Source organism: Canis lupus, chromosome 24 (genome assembly GCF_011100685.1).
Source record: "Canis lupus familiaris isolate Mischka breed German Shepherd chromosome 24, alternate assembly UU_Cfam_GSD_1.0, whole genome shotgun sequence".
Taxonomy (NCBI): Eukaryota; Metazoa; Chordata; class Mammalia; order Carnivora; family Canidae; genus Canis; species Canis lupus.
In genome coordinates this window covers 5,353,939-5,371,086 of record NC_049245.1, presented here as the reverse complement: position 1 = coordinate 5,371,086, position 17,148 = coordinate 5,353,939, and the positions used below count along the sequence as shown (strand labels likewise).

Below are 17,148 nucleotides of genomic sequence, written 5' to 3'. Positions count from 1 at the left end.
AGTAACAAAACAGTATTGTTCCGTCTGGCATTAAGACAGACATACAGACCAATGGGATGGAATAGAGACCCCAGGAGTAACCCCTCACATGTATGGTCAATTTTTAATAAGGGTGTGAATTTTAATAATAATTCATAACAAATGATGCTGGGTGAAATTGGGGGAAAGGGGAGTCTTTTCAACAAATGATTCTGGAGCATCTTTTTTAAAAAATATTTTATTTATTTATTCATGAGAGACACAGAGAGAGAGAGAGACAGAGACACAGGCAGAGGGAGAAGCAGGCTCCATGCAGGGAGCCCGACGTGGGACTCCATCCCAGGTCTCCAGGATCCCGCCCTGGGCTGAAGGCAGCGCTAAACCCCTGAGCCACCCGGGCTGCCCAATGCTGGAGCATCTTGTGCCAGAAAGTAAGCAAGTGTAAAAAAAAGGAAAACCCACATTGGTAGGGATGTGTCACGAGTACAGGAGCCAGCTGAAGGAGCTCTCAGTGGTCAAAACTGGAATAATTTGAGCCACAAGATAAGGTGATGCTGCGTTATGGCTCAAAGTGTAAAATAAATATGTGTGTGAATCCATACTGATATAAATAAATGATTGAATATGTTACTAAATGGGAGAGAAGAGACAAATCTCCTACACAGAATTCCAAATAAATTAAAACAGCTCCTTTACTGAATTCACAGCAATCAGTTTCAGTGCTAGAGGAAACACTGGGTTGGGCTTATTGAAATGAAGTCTATTGTCTCCAACATATTCCCTCCTAAGGGATTTTCAAGGGCACTTTCAATGGTGATTTTTGCTTTCCATGCTTTCCATGCTGAGGGCTGACTTTAGAAGTTAAATCTGAAGAAGATCGGGCCCTATTATAAACACTGCCTGTTAAAGCCCACTACAGGGCCATACTCGAGGCAGGACTCCACGTTTGCTTTTTAAATAGTTCTAAGGGTGCTTTATGGGGTATCATGTGATGTGATGTTTCTACAGTCATTTGGTGCTGAGACTGGAACATTGACCCCAAAATCAGATGCTGGTACCAATTCAGCTGACAGCCTCCACCTTCTTCCTAAACAAATCAGCCCCTGGCTGCCTCCTTTCTCTATCAGAGCCCTGCCCCATACAACCTTCTCATTCATTGCCTTAGGTGTCCAGCCTCGCATGTTACATTTGTGCCCACCCATCTATCCCACTTTATACCTATGTCTTCCTGTGAACACTTCCCACTAGAGGACTGATGATTAATAGTCCCTAAAACAGAAGTGACTTGGAAACCTGGCTTTCCCATAATAGCTGCAAAGACCTGGCACCGATTCAAGCCCACAAAACACGAGCCAAATTACACACTGAGTGGTGAAGGCATTTTTTTTTTTTTTTCAAATCTCGCCCTTGTATGAATTAAGGTGGAACAAGCATTATGTGACCACATTGTTCAAATATAGGGAGATGATTGTACTCCCCTCCCCAACTTTGTTTGCATTTCTTGGTTCTTCTCCAACCCCCTGATTTGCAACTATACTTCTTTTTGATGCCCCCTCTTTCTTAGAAGAGGCCAGAGGGGAGGGTAGAAGGCAGTGTGGGGCTTCATCCCCTAGGAATGCAGAGCCAGTGAGAGGTCTTTAAGGAGGTCAGATTTATATTTTTGTGTTAGAAATCAAGCTCACTCTGATGGCAGTTGTTGTGTCTCCCAGTGATTTTACATAGGAAGAATTATCATGCAAGCAATCAATCTCAAAGGGATGTCAAGGGTTGAAAACCCAGCGAGGGTAGAGTATCCTGAAACCCACAGGCTCCAGTACACCTGAGTTTGAGCAGATATACTTCTGAGGCTTCCTGTTTTAATATCATCACTAGCCCCCTTTTTTCAATCAAAACTAACATTGAAGGGACAGGAATTGTGAATGGAGCACCGTTGTCCTTCTATGGTGAGAGGAATAGAGAGCAGTGGTCACTCTGGTCATATCTGGGTCAGTCGAAAGTTGTGAGAGGTGGGAGCTCATGTGAGCTCAGGATACCAGGACACTAGAAGAAAGGCAGAGACATGAGGTTCAGACATTCTGGTCCACGAAACAAACTGTACTAAACTAGCCATGTTTCCAAATCTTTGTCCCATCCTGATATACATAAAAAAGGGATATTTGCATAGCGCACTGGGATCAACTTGAGGGAGCTTGGATAATTCTAAACAGAGCTTCATGGAAGGGAGCCTGGCTAGCTCAGTTTGTAGAGCATGGGACTCTTAAATGCAACCTCACAGATAATAATTATTTACATAGTCTTTATATATATTCTTATAAAAATAAAAACAAAAAAATCTATGGTATTCTATGAGAAGAAAAATGAAAACAAAATGTTGGGGCAGATTTAAATATTGAATCCATGTAAAATTTCCTGATAACAACTCTGTGTTGTTGTTGTTGTTTTTATTTTTATTTTTATTTTTTTGTTGTTGTTTTTAAATGAAACTATAGCTTGTTTCTCTGTGTCGTTTTTATACCAATTTTTATGTTTAAACCTGCACAGAGGGGTGGCTGGCTGGCTCAGTCAGAAGAGGGTGTGTGACTCTTGATCTCAGGGTCATGAACTCAAGCCCCATGTTGGGTGTAGAGATTACTAAAAAATAAATAAGCCTTAAAAAAATAAAAATAAGGAAATGAAAAAACGTCTGCACATAAATCCTGATTAAGACATTTTAAATGATAATCTTTTCTGTTCTTGATAGTTACGAGAAAAAAAGTTCCTTGGCACAAGAAGCAACGATGATAAGACATAAAGCCATTTTTTTCTATCATTTCGTACTTTTATGTAAGACTTGTATAGAAGTAGGTCATATAGTAAAATCTATGTGCCACTTGATTAATTTTCATGAACTCCCAGTACCACAAGCAGATGAAGAAACAGAATGATACCGGGGCACCTGAGTGGCTCAGTAGTTTAGCATCTGCCTTTGGCTCAGGTCATGATCCTGGGATTCCGGGATTGAGTCCTGCATTGGGCTCCCCGCAGGGAGCCTGCTTCTCCCTCTGCCTGTGTCTATGCCTCTTTCCCTCTGTGTCTCTCATGAATAAATAAATAAATAAATAAATAAATAAATAAATAAATAAATAAAATCTTTTTTTTTTTTTTTAAAGAATGATATCAGCATCCCAGAAGCCCCACACATGCTTCTCACAGCAGATACTCCCTCTGCCCTCCCAGGAGGGTAACCACCATGCAGACTTCTGGAAGTGTAATTTATACAGATATGCTTGTGCCCCTGTCTTTTGGTGCACATGTGTATGCGGTTCCGTTGAGCCTATATCTGGGGATGAAGATGCTGGGTCATGGCGTTCACATCTGTTCAGCTCCAGCAGAGATAGTTGAAGTGCTTCCAACCCACAGGAGTACAGAGCGTTCCAGCCGTTCCAGGTCTTTGCCAACATGTGGTAATGTCAGTTAAAGTCATTATTTTTTTAACAACGATTTACAAATTTACAGCAGTCGAAATTATATTTAAAGGCTATAAATAAATAAATAAAGGCTCTAATAGCTCTTTTCTTCCATTAACAACGGTAATGTTAACTTTTTTTTTTTTTTTTTTTTTCTGATAATGGGACGGGATTTTGAATCCAAAGGAACTCAGTCACACCAAGTATTTGGAAATGATGAAACTAATGCATAGTTTGGGCAAGCTGGGTGGGAGCCCTCCCTGCCACCCCAGCTAAGATGTCACCGAAAGGCCCACTCAGCTACAAACAAAGAGATATTGCCCAAATATATGAGGCAAGGATTCGGGGCCACTCTCAGCAGTAGTAGTGACAGGAGCCCGCCCCCTCCCTCCAGGGCCGAGGGGTTCCCATCTTCAGGCTCCCTAGCAGGAATGCCCCAACTTGCATTATGGCCACATGCCTGTCTTTGGTGCAGCCATGATACTAATTCACTGTCTCGGTCAGAAAGCCATGGAGGTAGCAGATATATCATTGTCACCACAGTACAGAGGAGGAAACTGAGGCCCCAAAGGTAAAGGATTGTCCCCTGAGTGAAGCCAGAATCCCTGCTTCCCACCCCCTCCACCCCCACCGTTTATTCCTGCAGAGCCGTGCTCACAGTGTCCATCTTCTGAGAACAATATTCTGTTGGATGCTGCAAGGCTCTCTTATCAAAGGGAGGAGTAGAAGACCCAAAAACAGAACTCCAAGGGGCTACATGAATGGGGCACATTTCTCAGAAGTCCATTTTCCAGTGAACATCCCAGGGAGGCGAATGCTATTGTCCCAGAACCACGGAGAGTTCCTGTCAGTTTCCCTGTTCTCTTCCATTCTCTCTCTCTGCCCCCTCTCCCATCAGGTGCCTAGTCCGGTCTTCCTCTCTCTTTCCTCTCCCCCCTCTCCAGCCTAGCTCTCTCCTCCTATTTTTTAAGTAGCTAAAATACAGGATTGGAAGATTCTAGACACACGTGTTCTCCTTGTATCTATTGACAGAAGATATATGTTCTCTGTTTTAAACTTTAAACCAGGCACATTTAATCTTTTATGTCTTCGAAAATAAAATTAAAAACCAATTAGGTTGCTCTGTAACTTTCTGGCTGTGGATTCTGGGTGCTTTATGTACCGCTCTGTGCCTCAGTTTCCTCATCTGTAAAACAGGAACGCAAACAGCACCTATTTTGTAGAGTTGTTGTGAAGATGAAATGAGTTGATACTTAAAAACAGCTTTTTTCACTTACTTGAACAGCTTCAGTGAAATAATTAATGTGCCATAGAATTTACTCTTTTAAGGTGCCCAATTCAGGGGTTTTAGTAGAGTCAGAGTTGTGCACCCATCATCATGATCTAATTCTAGAACATAATTATTATCCCCAATAGGAAACTCATTTGCAGTCACACTCTCTATCTCCCAAATCCCCCAGCCTTTGGCAAACAGTAATCTGCTTTATGTCTACAGATTTGGACACTTTCCTATAAATGGAATCATACAATACCTGGTCTTTTATGTTTCTTTTACTTAGCATACTGTTTTCAACGCTTCAAAGTTCATCTATGTTGCAGCATGTATCAATACTTCTTTTCTTTTCATGTATACATAATATATTTTTTCACCTTGGTGCTTAAAAATTTTAAATTCTAAAATTTTCCTACAATTTATTTTCTTCCTAACTTTATTGAGGCATAATTCACAAATAAAAATAGTTTATATTTACAGTATACAATGTGATGATTTGATATACCTATACATTATGAAACAATTACTGCAATCAAACTTTTTTTTTTTTTAAGATTTTATTTATTTATTCATAGACACAGAGAGAGAGAGGCAGAGACACAGGCAGAGGGAGAAGCAGGCTCCATGCAGGGAGCCCGATGTGGGACTCGATCCCGGGTCTCCAGGATCACACCCCAGGCTGCAGGTGGTGAAACCGCTGCGCCACCGGGGCTAGCCTCAAGCTCTTTAATACACCCATGACTTCACATGGTTATCTTTTTGGTGTGTGGTGAGAACACTTAAGAACTACTCTCTAAGGAAATTTCAAGTATACAACACAGTGTTATTCACTATAGTCAGCATGCTGTACTTTAAGGTCCCTAGAACTCATTTGTCTTATAACTGAAACGGCCAATAGGTAGATGACAAGGTTCTCGACATCACTAATTGTCAGGAAAACACAAATTATAACCACAAAGAGGTATCACCTTACACCTGTTAGAGTGGCTGTCATCAGAAAGACAAGAAGTCACAAGTATTGGCAATGGTGAGGATGTGGAGTAAAGGGAACCCTTGTACACTGTTGGTAGGAATATAAAGTGGTACAGCCATTATGAAAAACAGTATGCAGATTCCTCGAGAAATTAAAAATAGAACTACCATTTGATTCAGCAGTTGCACTTCTGGGGTATACATCCATAGGAAATAAAATCAGGATTTTGAGGAGCTATCTGTACTCCCATGTTAGTTGCAACATTACTCAAAATAGCCAAGATATGTTAACACTGTGACCACTGACAGATGAATGGATAAGGAGTATGTCATTCTCTCTCTCTCTCTCACACACACACAGGAATATTATTCTGCCACGAAAAAGAGGGAAATCCATTTTCTTTTTTTCTTTTCTTTTTTTGGGGGGCGGAATCCATTTTCAACAACATGGATGAACCTGGAGGGTATTATGCTAAGTGAAATAAGCCAGACACAGAAAGACAAATACCATCTGATCTCACTTCTATGTAGAACCTACAAAAGTCAAAGTCACAGAAGAGAGAGTAGAATGGGGGGAATGGAGATGCTGAGAAAGGGATAAACAGCTTTGAAATGCACACAGCACACTGATGTCCTAAGTGTCCTTCAACGTTACGAAGTGATTTTCTTTAACCCTCCCAGTGGGTCCGTGGGTCTCAATTTTACGCCCTCTCACTTGTCGTAGGAGCTCTGCCCCTCCTTACCTCTGTGATTATTTCAGGAGCACCTCTTGCTGAGATTCTCTGATGGTTAAGCAGGACTCTTCCATCTAGTTTACCACTGAGAAAAAGAAAGCAAGGAATTCAAGACCACTAAGTACCTGGCTCCTGGAGGAGAGTTGCTAGAAGGTTCTGACAGAAAACTGGGTCTTGAATCTTGTATGTTAGATGTGACTCTGGAGCAGGATTCCACACCCACACTTGACCTTGGGGAACAGTTCATTGCTGTTTTAGCTTGGGTTGCTGTAACAAAAATACCGAAGACTGCATAGCTTAAACAACAGAAAATTGTCGTTATGGAGGCTGGGAAGTCTGAGATCAGGGTGCCAGCCTGGGTGGGTTCCAGGGAGGGCCCTTCCTGGTTTACGGATGGCCATCTTCTCGCTATGTCTTCATGTGGTGGAGAGCAAGCTCTAGTCTCTTGCTCTTCTTATAAGGACATTAATCCATTCTGCGGGCTCTACCTTTATGACCTTATCTAAACCTAACTACCTCCCAAAAGCCCCATCTCCTATACCACCCCACTAGGGGGTTAGGATTTCAACCTAAGAGTCTCAGCAGGGGGCACAAACATGGAGTCCATAACTACTGCTACTTGCCTACTTTTCCTGTCTTTTTTTGTTGTGATTTTTGGATATAGGAGTCTGCAGTCATTTTCTCACATACCAGTCATTTATGTGACAATGACCACACAAAATATCCTGCTGAGGTTCATAAATAATTAAACAGATAATCCACGTTTTGACACTGTTAACATATAAATGATTTTTAAAAGTAGAATAAAACTACACTTCAAGAAGACAAATTGAAAAATCAGTCACGATAGAACGGAAGGCCATCTAATTCTGACAAATTCTAAGGCCATGTAGGTCTGTCTGCTGAAGGCTCACTGGCTTACAGAGAAAAATATCTGGAGTCCATCACAAGTAAAAAGCAGTCTAATGCAGTTTGTTTTGTTTTTTTCTTCTATTTGGAAAGTATACAAATATACTTGAATTAAAGCGCTTCCCGTTCCATAGTCCATTAAGGCAGGAACCCAGGTTTCCAATTCAATGGTACATCTTTCTCTGGCTGAGAAAAATGACATGGACGAAATGTGATTTGAAAAGAGTATTTACATTTTTTTGTTTCATTACAGTTCTTAAAAGTGATAATCCCCTCGTGCCATTTACGCTGAAATAACAGAAACTGGAATAGCGAAGCCCCGCAGCAGTGAGCGACCGAGAAGCCCCGGGTGATGCTAAGCGAGCCCCGGCCCTCAACGCCGTCCACGGTTGTTTCCACAGGAAGCAGCCTGCTGCGTGTGGACCCCAGCCGGAGTATTCCACTAACTCCAACACTCCATTGCCTGCGCTGCCAGGTACTTCACAGCTTCTGGAAAGCCACACTTCTTTCTACCACAAGGAAAAGTGAAAATGGCGCACCCTATCATTCATTCATTCATTTTCCGAGAAACGTGGGAATCGGGAGCCCCGTCCTGCCGGCGCAGGGCTGAGGCAGCGAAGGTGGACGGGCGACCTCCTGAAGATCACACGCGCCGTGGCCGTTCGGATGCTCTTTAGGCTTTTAAGGAAGGTTTAATCAGAGACTGATCCGCCAGCGCACAGCACCAGGAGGAAATCAGGTGGCCGTTCCTACGACGTTTTGTTACGAATCTTCAAGCAAAAACTACATCCTCCGGTGGCACCAGCCCCGCCAAAGGGGCAACGAGGCTGCTGTGGAGCGAAGGCCCCGCGGGTCCGCGTCGCGCTCGGAGGAGGCGGGGCAGGGGGGCGGGGAGCGGCTCTCCGTCGGGTCCCAGGCCCGCGCCCGCAGGCACGCTTTCCGCGGAGCAGACGCCGCTCGGCTCTCGATTGCTCGCGCCTGGCACGTCGGCGGCGCACCGGGCGGCCGGGGCTCTGCGCTCGAGCGGTCGAGCCTGACCCGCACCCGCGGAGACTAGCTCGGCCGCGGCCCCGGGCCCCCGGCGGGGAGGAGGAGGCCGCAGCGGCGGGCGCGGGGATGTCGAGGAGCTCGAAGGCGGTGCTGGGCCTCTCGGTGGTGCTGACGGCGGCCACCGTGGCCGGCGTGCATCTGAAGCAGCGGCTGGACCGGCAGGTCGGTGTCACGTGACCGCCTCTTCCGGGGCCCGCGCGGGGCGGCGGCGGCGGCGGCGGCGGCGGCGGCCTCGGGCCCTCGGGTCTGTCTCCGCGTGCTTCTCCGCCGCTCTTCGTCTCTCCCTCCCGCGCTCTCGCCCCCGCGGCCGGGCCGCCGCGTCCTGGCCCGCGCCCGGAGCCCCGGCGCCCCCCGCCAGCCTGCAGCGGCGCGCATCTGCGGCGTCTCCCCCGGGCCGCTGCGGAGTCGCGGCGGGGAAGGGGTTTGCGTGGGTTCCCTCAGCCGGGGGTCGGCTTCGCCCCAGCCGCAGCCCCAGCCCCAGCCCCAGCCCCGAGGTTGAGGCGCCATCCTAATGTGTTTCCGTGCCAGTGAGATTTTATCCCAGGATTAACGAGGCTTCCCGCATCCACTTTCCGTGCCTTTGCCCAAGGTAATTTGGTGGATTCCCGCCCCCCCCCCCCCCCCCCCCCCCCCGCCCTCGGTGTTTTAAGGAGCAGTTTGCGATGGAAATCCTGTTCTGGGAACTAGAGATGCCAGCCTCCGTACTTTCTTTTTTCCGTGCCCTTCCTTCTGGAAATAGCCGTGGCCTCCTGATGGGTAGACCGCCCGTCCATTCTGTGTCTCTCAGGTCATATTTTCTTTACTCTGGCTGGCAGATGTGTAATGACCGATCTCTGTGTGTCGGGCACCACACTAGGCACGTGGGGAAACAAAGATAAGGACCGGCCTTCCTGAGTCTGTAAGTGATTCACAGCAGAGCTGAACGCTGGCTGGGCACAGGCACCTAGGCCAGCGCGTCTGTTAGGGTTGAGCCGAGTTTGCCCGGGGTGAAAGTAATGAACGGGGTGAATCACTAGTAAACGGTCTTTTCTTGCATCGAGCTGGTCAGTGTGCTTAGTATACAGAGATGAAGCAGAAGAGGTCTTTGTCCTCCTCCGAAGTCTGGAAATCCGAGAAAGGTGTGATGGTGTAAGAACTTTGGGGAGGGGATATTGAGGTGAATGACGACAGCATGAAAGAGGTTAGAGATTTGGGAATAAAGTATGACTTCTAGGGGGGTAGCTTTTGGAGTAGAGGCAGGAGAGTCCTCTTCTAAGAAGTGAAAGGAAATGAGGGTTATCAAAAGAAATTTGAGATGGAGCAGAGAATGGTGTGTCCAATGTAGCGCTGAGGTCAGAGAAGGCAGGAATTTTCAAAGAGTGTGGGTAGCGTGGGTGAGAACTTGGTTCTGAACTAGCTGTGCATCTCATGTTCCTGGGAAGTTTTTACAACATAACCTTCTCCAGATCTTTTAAATCAGAATCTCTTGGAGATGGAATGGGGGGGAGGCTTAGGTATGTTTTAAAAGCTACCTAGAGAATTCTGACATGCAGCCAGAGTTGAGTATCACTATGCTAGAGAGTGGAAGAACAGAAAGATTAAGATATTTGGAAGTCAGATGAAGAAACGATTGACCAGAACAACCTGTGTTTATTTTACGTCTGGTCATTCATTCACTGTGGACTTTCTCTCTAGCCTGCCTGGGAAGGAGTAAAACAGATGATTGACATGGTGGGTGTGTTGGAAGGTTCAAGGAAACAAGAAATAAAATAATGACCATAGTTTTCTCTCATTTTTTTTGACTGCCTACTACGTACCAGGCACCGACATTGATCCTTACGGGAACCCTGTGAAACGAGTAGTACATGAGTAATGGTGAAGAGGTCTTCTTGGTGGTTAGTAAGGCCGTTAAGGGGAAGTCACAGGCAATCAGCGTATATTAAAACTTGGAGGAAGATAGCAAATGGTGGCAGGAAAGCAGGTTCCTAAGCTATATGCTGGAGTCTGAGAAAGGAAGGGTAGGATCTCAGAGGCAGGTATGGAAAGAATGATTCCAGCGGATGGCCTGCGCTTTGGGGGGCAGGGTGGGGTGTGTGGGTGGGTGTGTCATGGTATAAGGAACACAGGACCCAAGAACTGGAGAGGGAGGAGGCAAATGTCTTTGCACATCTAGCCAAGGAGCGGTGTTCCAGAAAGTTGATTTTTGGTTGTGTTGTCTGTTCCAGCACGCTTAAATTCCCCAACTCCTCCGTAATAATGAATGAACCTCTAGGTCTGAAGGAGGTCTGGCAAGTAGGTATTCTGTGAGTTTTTTAAATAGACCTAATAATTTAAAACAAAAAAACGAAAACCCAGGCCCTGGACCCCACTCTCATTAATTCTACCTCACAAGGCCACTGTTAAAGACATCAGTTTGTGACCTAAAAGACTATAAAATGGTAGTTATTAGTAATGACTGGATTTTTGCTTTGAAAAGTCTCACCTTAGGCGCTAGGTCCATGTTCTGGAATTTTTTTGCCAGTCTTTAGTGCTTATCAAAGTATCACTGATGGGTCTTTATTTTTTCCTCTGCCAGTAGCATTGTATTTTTTTCCATCTCTCTCGGTTATATAATTGGATAGTAATTCTGTATAATTTTTTACTACTTCTCTTTACACACTAGAAGAAGCCAAGATCTTTCCTTTCTTGTATCCTATTTAAGTTTCTGTAATCTTTTCTTTTTCTTTCTTTGATGTTTTATTATTCAGCTACAATAATTGATGACAGGAAAGTAGTTCATACAGTTACTATAGTAAATCTCACCAAGTCTTTTAAAACCTAGAATACCAATTAAACTTTTAAAGTTCAACACAGGAGCAGTTTTTTTCTTTTTAAATTAATGTTATTTCCCATTAAATTCTATACTGAATGTCCAGTTCAGGAATTTCTTAAAATGTAAGAAATCATTTCTACTGGTGGAACACACTACCAAATTAATCTGATGGTTTATTACATTTTATATTTATACAGAAAGTTGAAATAGTAATTGGGCATTTGGAGTCTGAAAGTTTTAGTGGTTTTTGGTAGCACTGTTATTCCGATTGAATGGCACAAGGATGGGAACCACCTGTTTAGGGTGTTACTAAAATCTGTTTCTTACGTTTTTAGAGGCTTCACGATGGAGTGATCAGAGACATTGAGAGACAAAATCGGAAAAAAGAAAACATTCGTCTTTTGGGAGAACAGATTATTTTGACTGAGCAACTTGAAGCAGAAAGAGAGAAGATGTTATTGGCAAAAGGATCTCAAAAAACATGACTTGAAATGAATGTCACATATTAATGGGACAGTGTTGAGTGTGGTTGTGCCACTGTGGATGGAGAATAGCTTAGTGAGGTCTTCCAAGTTTGCTTTGGTCACAGTCCTTTCAAGCTTGGCCAAAGAAAAGGACAGTGGATCATATATTCTAAATTATTGCTTTAAAAGTCAGTAAATCAGGCAGACACTCTTCTGAAGAATTTCTGTCAGTTTGTGTGATCCTGATAGAAGCCTCTTTGTAAGCTTGGTGTCTAGAGTTTAGGATTATTAGTGAAAAGCACCTTGGAACCTGTGAGAGGAAGGGATGGATAGTAACATCCACCTGAGTAGTTTGATAAGCCGGCATGATGATGAAGCCACCAGAACATCTACCTCAGAAGGGCTGGAGGAGGGGGAGGTGGAGGGGGAGACTCTCCTGATCGTGGAATCGGAGGACCAGGCTTCAGTGGACTTGTCTCATGATCAGAGTGGGGATTCCCTCAACAGTGATGAAGGAGATGTGTCGTGGATGGAGGAGCAGCTGTCCTACTTCTGTGACAAGTGCCAAAAATGGATACCGGCCAGTAAGGAGCTTCTTAATTCCTTTGATTTGTCAATTACTATGTGAAGGTTTGTTTTTTTAACCTGTGAACAAAACATGAATGTAAAATGGACCTAAATAAAAAGATAATTATTATATTTATCATCAGTTTAGTTGGCTAATGACAGATTTATATAAAACGTAGATAACATTTGTATTAATAAAAATTACTATCAACCTCATGTTAAATTAACATTTTTGATGGCAATCCAATAAAAATCAGAAAATTGGAAATTCTGCGTTATTTAAAGAATTAGCCACATTGTTCTAACAAGATCATGTTATGGATTTGGGACCAAATAATAGGCCCAGTATAGAATTAAAGTTCAAGTTACTCTGGTAATATTTAACTCCCATGGAAAACTATTGTTAAATGCTGAAATCAGAGTTAGCTGATTAAAAGTATTTTGTGCTCTTTTTCTGGGACCATTCTTGTTTTCCACTTGCCGGCCTCCTCGATCTGCTGGCAAGAGATACATGCACACACATTCCCCTGATACCACACTCTTTCAGCTTAATCTTTGCATCTGTCAGCTTCTTGGCTCTCAAGGAGCATGCTTTGCCAGCCATCACGAGTCTTACCAAAACAGGATTTTCCCATTAGGCAGAGACTAGTAAAGACATATGTACCAGAAGAATTCTTTGTGTAATAGAGTTTGTAACTGGTCAGAGAAATTTCTGTGTATGTATGTATATGTATGTACATATACATACACATATACATACACACATGTATACACATGTTGATGTGAAGGGGGTAATTTTCTGGTACGTGGAAATGTGTCTAACATGAATTTAACTATTCAGATTAAGTTACTAATAATAAATTAACATTGTCATAGGAAACCTTCTAGAACTTGCTATGCATTAGCTAGTGTTTGTTTCTGAGCAGTTTCTGATTATTGATTCATGCACCTGCCTGAAGATCTCAGTGACATTCCCCTTGTCCTCTAAGGATGTATTTTAAACTGTCCTTCACAGTTGTCTCCCTGCTAACTTCTTCAGCTTCTCTGTGTGGTGTCCTTTCCCCACACAACCAGACCTTTGTATTAGAGTAAGCTTTTAATTCTCCACAAACAACTCTTTTCTTATCCTAAGATCTTAGCATCTCTTAATTTCTTCTCTGGAATATGTGTCTCTCCAGCCCCTGTGGCCTCCCTGCCATACACACAGGCACCCCTCTTCACCTGGCCAATTCTAGTCATCCTTCAGGTTTCCTGTAGACCCCACTTTTTCTAGCTCTACCATCTTCCCAGCATGGTTTGGGTCTCCCTTCTGTGTGCCCTCTCGTTTCCCTAAGCCCACACCACATTCTGTTCCAGAGGTTACCCTGTCTCCCAGAGCATCAGCATCACCTGGGGAACAAAAAATTCAGAGACTCAGACTCCTCTTTCAGAGATTGATTCATTCTGTGTGGGATAGGCCCAGGCACTTAAAAACAAAACAAAACAAAAAAACACTCCCTGGGTGATTCTGATGCACAGTGAGGATGGAGAACCATTGTGCTATTCTGAGGACCTATTTTCTCATCTGTGGCCCTTAGAATTTATAAAATGCCAAGAGCAGGCTTTCGTATTCCAGTTCCTGCACCAGTGCCTGCCATGCAGTGGGAACTCAGATACTGCTTGAAAGAATGTATAAAGACATCCATGGGAGTCAGGAATGTTAACAGTTGGAAAATCCAATGACAGCAATAAAAACTTGCTTTTCCAGTATCTTTCTCCTTAAAATTAGGGAACCACGATCTCAACAGGCATACACTATGTTAGAAAAATAAAAATCTTTTCTTCTGCCTTCCCTGTTCTTATCCTGCTATCATGGGTTGGCTGAAAAAGAAGAAAAACGTGGAAAGTGTGGAAAATCTGGTTGATAAACTGATAAATACTGCTGTAGATAAACCTATGATGTGCCTTTTTGTTTTTCTCCTAGGTCAGCTGAGGGAACAGCTCAGTTACCTTAAGGGTGATAATTTTTTTAGGTTCACTTGTTCTGATTGCTCGGAAGATGGCAAGGAGCAGTATGAAAGGCTGAAGCTCACGTGGCAGCAAGTGAGTAGAAAGCTTTTCCCCTCAAATTTATGAATTCGATCCCCCAAAGAATTTAGTGGAATGAATATTCAGAGAATGAGGAGCTTACTTCTAGGCTCTTGAGCTGTTTTGGGGTCGTTGAGCTGTTTATTTCACAATGACAGTGTAATGAAGTTAGACACTTCAAATACATGGAGAAAGGACTTCTTTGTAAAAATACTCAATGCTAACTTAGTGAATTAGGTTTGAGATTCTTGAAAACCTCAGACACAGAATTTCATATTGGAATTGAAAAGGAGGTCCATATGTTTCTGGCAGCCATGTTTAGAACAATAAAACCGTTTAAAAAATATAAAATTGCCACATTAGAAATAGTTTTGGGAGGTATAATATGGCTCAATTGCAGAAACTGACATAAATCCAGATTTTCTGTATTTAAACTCAGACATGCGTGTTGTTTTTTTTTTTTTTTTTTTTTTAAGATTTTACTTATTCATGAGAGACAGAGAGAGAGGCAGAGACACAGGCAGAGGGAGAAGCAGGCTTCATGCAGGGAGCCCGACGTGGGACTGAATCTTGGGTCTCCAGGATCATGCTCTGGGCTGAAGGCAGCACTAAACCGCTGAGCCACCCAGGCTGCCCTTGAATATATATATATATATTTTTTTTAATTTATTTTTTATTGGTGTTCAATTTGCCTACATATGGAATAACACCCAGTGCTCATCCCATCAAGTGCCCCCCTCAGTGCCCGTCACCCAGTCATCCCCACCCCCTGCCCACCTCCCCTTTCGCCACCCCTAGTTCGTTTCCCAGAGTTAGGAGTCTCTCATGTTCTGTCTCCCTTTCTGATATCCTTGAATATTTTTTGTTTGAGGTATACCTTTGTCCACCTTTTAACCATCTCTAGTACCGGCACCCTAATCCAACCCAACTATAGCCTGAACGATAGCTTTTTTTGTGATCCCCAGATTGCCTTAATTTTTTTTTTTTTCTTAAATTACTATGTCTATAACAGGGTACCAATGTCAACAGTAAGTTCTAAAAATGAACGAATTATATGTTACTTTCTCAGTATTTATGTTTATTCACTTTAACAAATAGTGCCTACAACAAACCCAGTGCTGCTTAGGCCTGGAAACTGCTGTGCTGAGCGAAGCAGCTAGGTAGCTGGCCTTCTAAGCATTTATTTTAGACAATAAGCAGACAAACACGTTAATTACCCATAGCACTTTTTTTTGCCATGAAGGAAATAAACAGGGTAATGAGGAAGAGAGATTAGATGAAATGATCTTAGCCACTTAAGATATTCCTTATAAACTGCAGTTGCTGTAGCAGCTTTGACTGTTATCTCAATTATCAGTGCTTCACTGGGAGATGTGCTAATGAAATCTGTCAGGGGTGAATTTAGGGAGGATTTTTTGACTTAGTTGAAAATATGCAAGTGGAGTTTGTACTGAGGATATAGTCTCAAATTTTATAAATGTGATGTTTTTCCCATCATGTACATGGGATATTTCTAGGCAAGGTCAGATTGATATTAACAGATTATTCTGAGGCATATACCCATGGCCCATTTGCTTTTGATCTGCAAGTAGCTTCTCAAAAAGCTGTAAAATGGAAAAATAGCAAATATGTATAGTTCACTTGCAAGAATATGAGTTTTCTGTCTGTGGAAGTTCTTTTGAAAAGGACAACTGGCTTTTGGTTATATTGTTCAGAAGATGTAATGTTGGTTTAGTTTGTATATTTAATTAGGCCAACATCACTTGAAAATTATGTTTTCATTACCAGAAGACAGATTGATGGGAGATAATACCCTGGTATGATGAAGTGGTAGATCAGACACATCTGGTTCTTGGTAAACTACTGACCATATTTTCTAGTTGCACCTAAAAAAGCCAGCCTCTCAAGAAAGAGCTGAAAGAAAAAAAAAATCAGATGCTTTTGGTTAGAGTCTATTGATGTCAGCAAACGGTGTACTGGGATGTGGGTTTTCTGTCTTTTTAAATCTTAAATTTTGTATTTGTTGATTTATCAAAGTAATAAATAGAAATGCATATTTGATCACAAAATACCATTTGTAAATAGGTCTGGTCTCCTGATCCTGAACTTTCTTCCATGCCCTTTCTTTGTGTCCTTTCCACCTTAGTGACTTGTGAACGACAGTTGGAAATTCAGGAGGAACTTTATCCTGTGTTTGGGAAAGATAGGGTACTTGTTACATTCTCATCTTGGACACTTATTCTTACATGGCAGGTGAAGAATGTACCATGATCTGTACTCCTTTTTCTAGGTGTTTTCCAGTAGGGACTTGTGAAGTAGCTACTGAGGCTGTGTCAGCCCTGGGCTCAGCAGCCCTGGAGATACACTGTTACTGATGGGATTGGGCTGGTAAAAAACAAAGTATGAGAGCAGAAAACTGAAGTAGGATTCATTTCTTTAAGATTATAGATTCCAGGAGAGGAGGAAAACCAGGTCTTTCATATATTGAGTTTGCAGTTTGCTCATAAATATTAAGTCATTATAGAAGAAGTTATTTTCAAGTAAATATGTGAATTTCCACTTTTTAAAGTCATGAGATATTTCAAACATACAAAATAAAGTAGCAGACAATGTTTCTACCCCTGAGATTAGCTGCTAATATGTGTGTCTTCCATGTGTCTTCCCGTACTCTAGGGGTCTGGGAGTAGGCAGAAGCAGCTCATTTCAGTCTGTCTTTAAAGTATTTCTTGAATAGTAACTGTTTTAAGTTGTAGTAAAATATAAATAACATGAGTTTACCATTTTATCTATTTTTTAAAGATTTTTTTTATTTATATGACCCAGCACAAGTAGGGGGAGCAGTAGGCAGAGGCAGAGGGAGAAGCAGGCTCCCCATGGAGCAAGAAACCCAACATGG

At 42.8% G+C, this 17,148-nt stretch overlaps 2 protein-coding genes and 1 long non-coding RNA gene across 4 annotated transcripts in view; 2 read left to right on the top strand and 1 right to left on the bottom strand.

The window, feature by feature from the left end:
* Window positions 1-1,327: 1,327 nt before the first annotated feature.
* On the bottom strand, window positions 1,328-8,267 carry LOC111092039. Its single transcript, XR_005377511.1, has 2 exons — window positions 6,414-8,267; window positions 1,328-2,019 (listed from the first exon to the last, which is right to left on the bottom strand). It is a non-coding gene; the product is annotated as an uncharacterized LOC111092039 (long non-coding RNA).
* Window positions 8,268-8,327: 60 nt separating this feature from the next.
* Window positions 8,328-11,674, top strand: LOC100688040 (protein PET117 homolog, mitochondrial). Of its 2 annotated transcripts, none has more exons than XM_038571521.1 (2): window positions 8,328-8,525; window positions 11,490-11,674. In XM_038571521.1, the coding sequence occupies exons 1-2, from the start codon at window positions 8,430-8,432 to the stop codon at window positions 11,637-11,639; spliced, it is 246 nt and encodes an 81-aa protein (XP_038427449.1). In that variant the 5' UTR covers window positions 8,328-8,429; the 3' UTR covers window positions 11,640-11,674. The 2 variants fall into 2 exon arrangements, 1 of the variants encoding a protein (XP_038427449.1); XR_005377510.1 differs by lacking the exon at window positions 8,328-8,525 and adding an exon at window positions 8,702-8,952 and having other exon boundaries at window positions 11,490-11,627.
* Window positions 11,675-11,922: 248 nt separating this feature from the next.
* KAT14 (lysine acetyltransferase 14) overlaps window positions 11,923-17,148 on the top strand; it is a 34,993-nt gene continuing 29,767 nt past the window's right edge. The window contains exons 1-2 of the mRNA XM_038571520.1: window positions 11,923-12,202; window positions 14,149-14,267. Of these exons, the coding sequence (XP_038427448.1) occupies window positions 11,944-12,202; window positions 14,149-14,267 (378 nt within the window). The 5' untranslated portion in view covers window positions 11,923-11,943. The remainder of the gene's footprint in view (window positions 12,203-14,148; window positions 14,268-17,148) is intronic.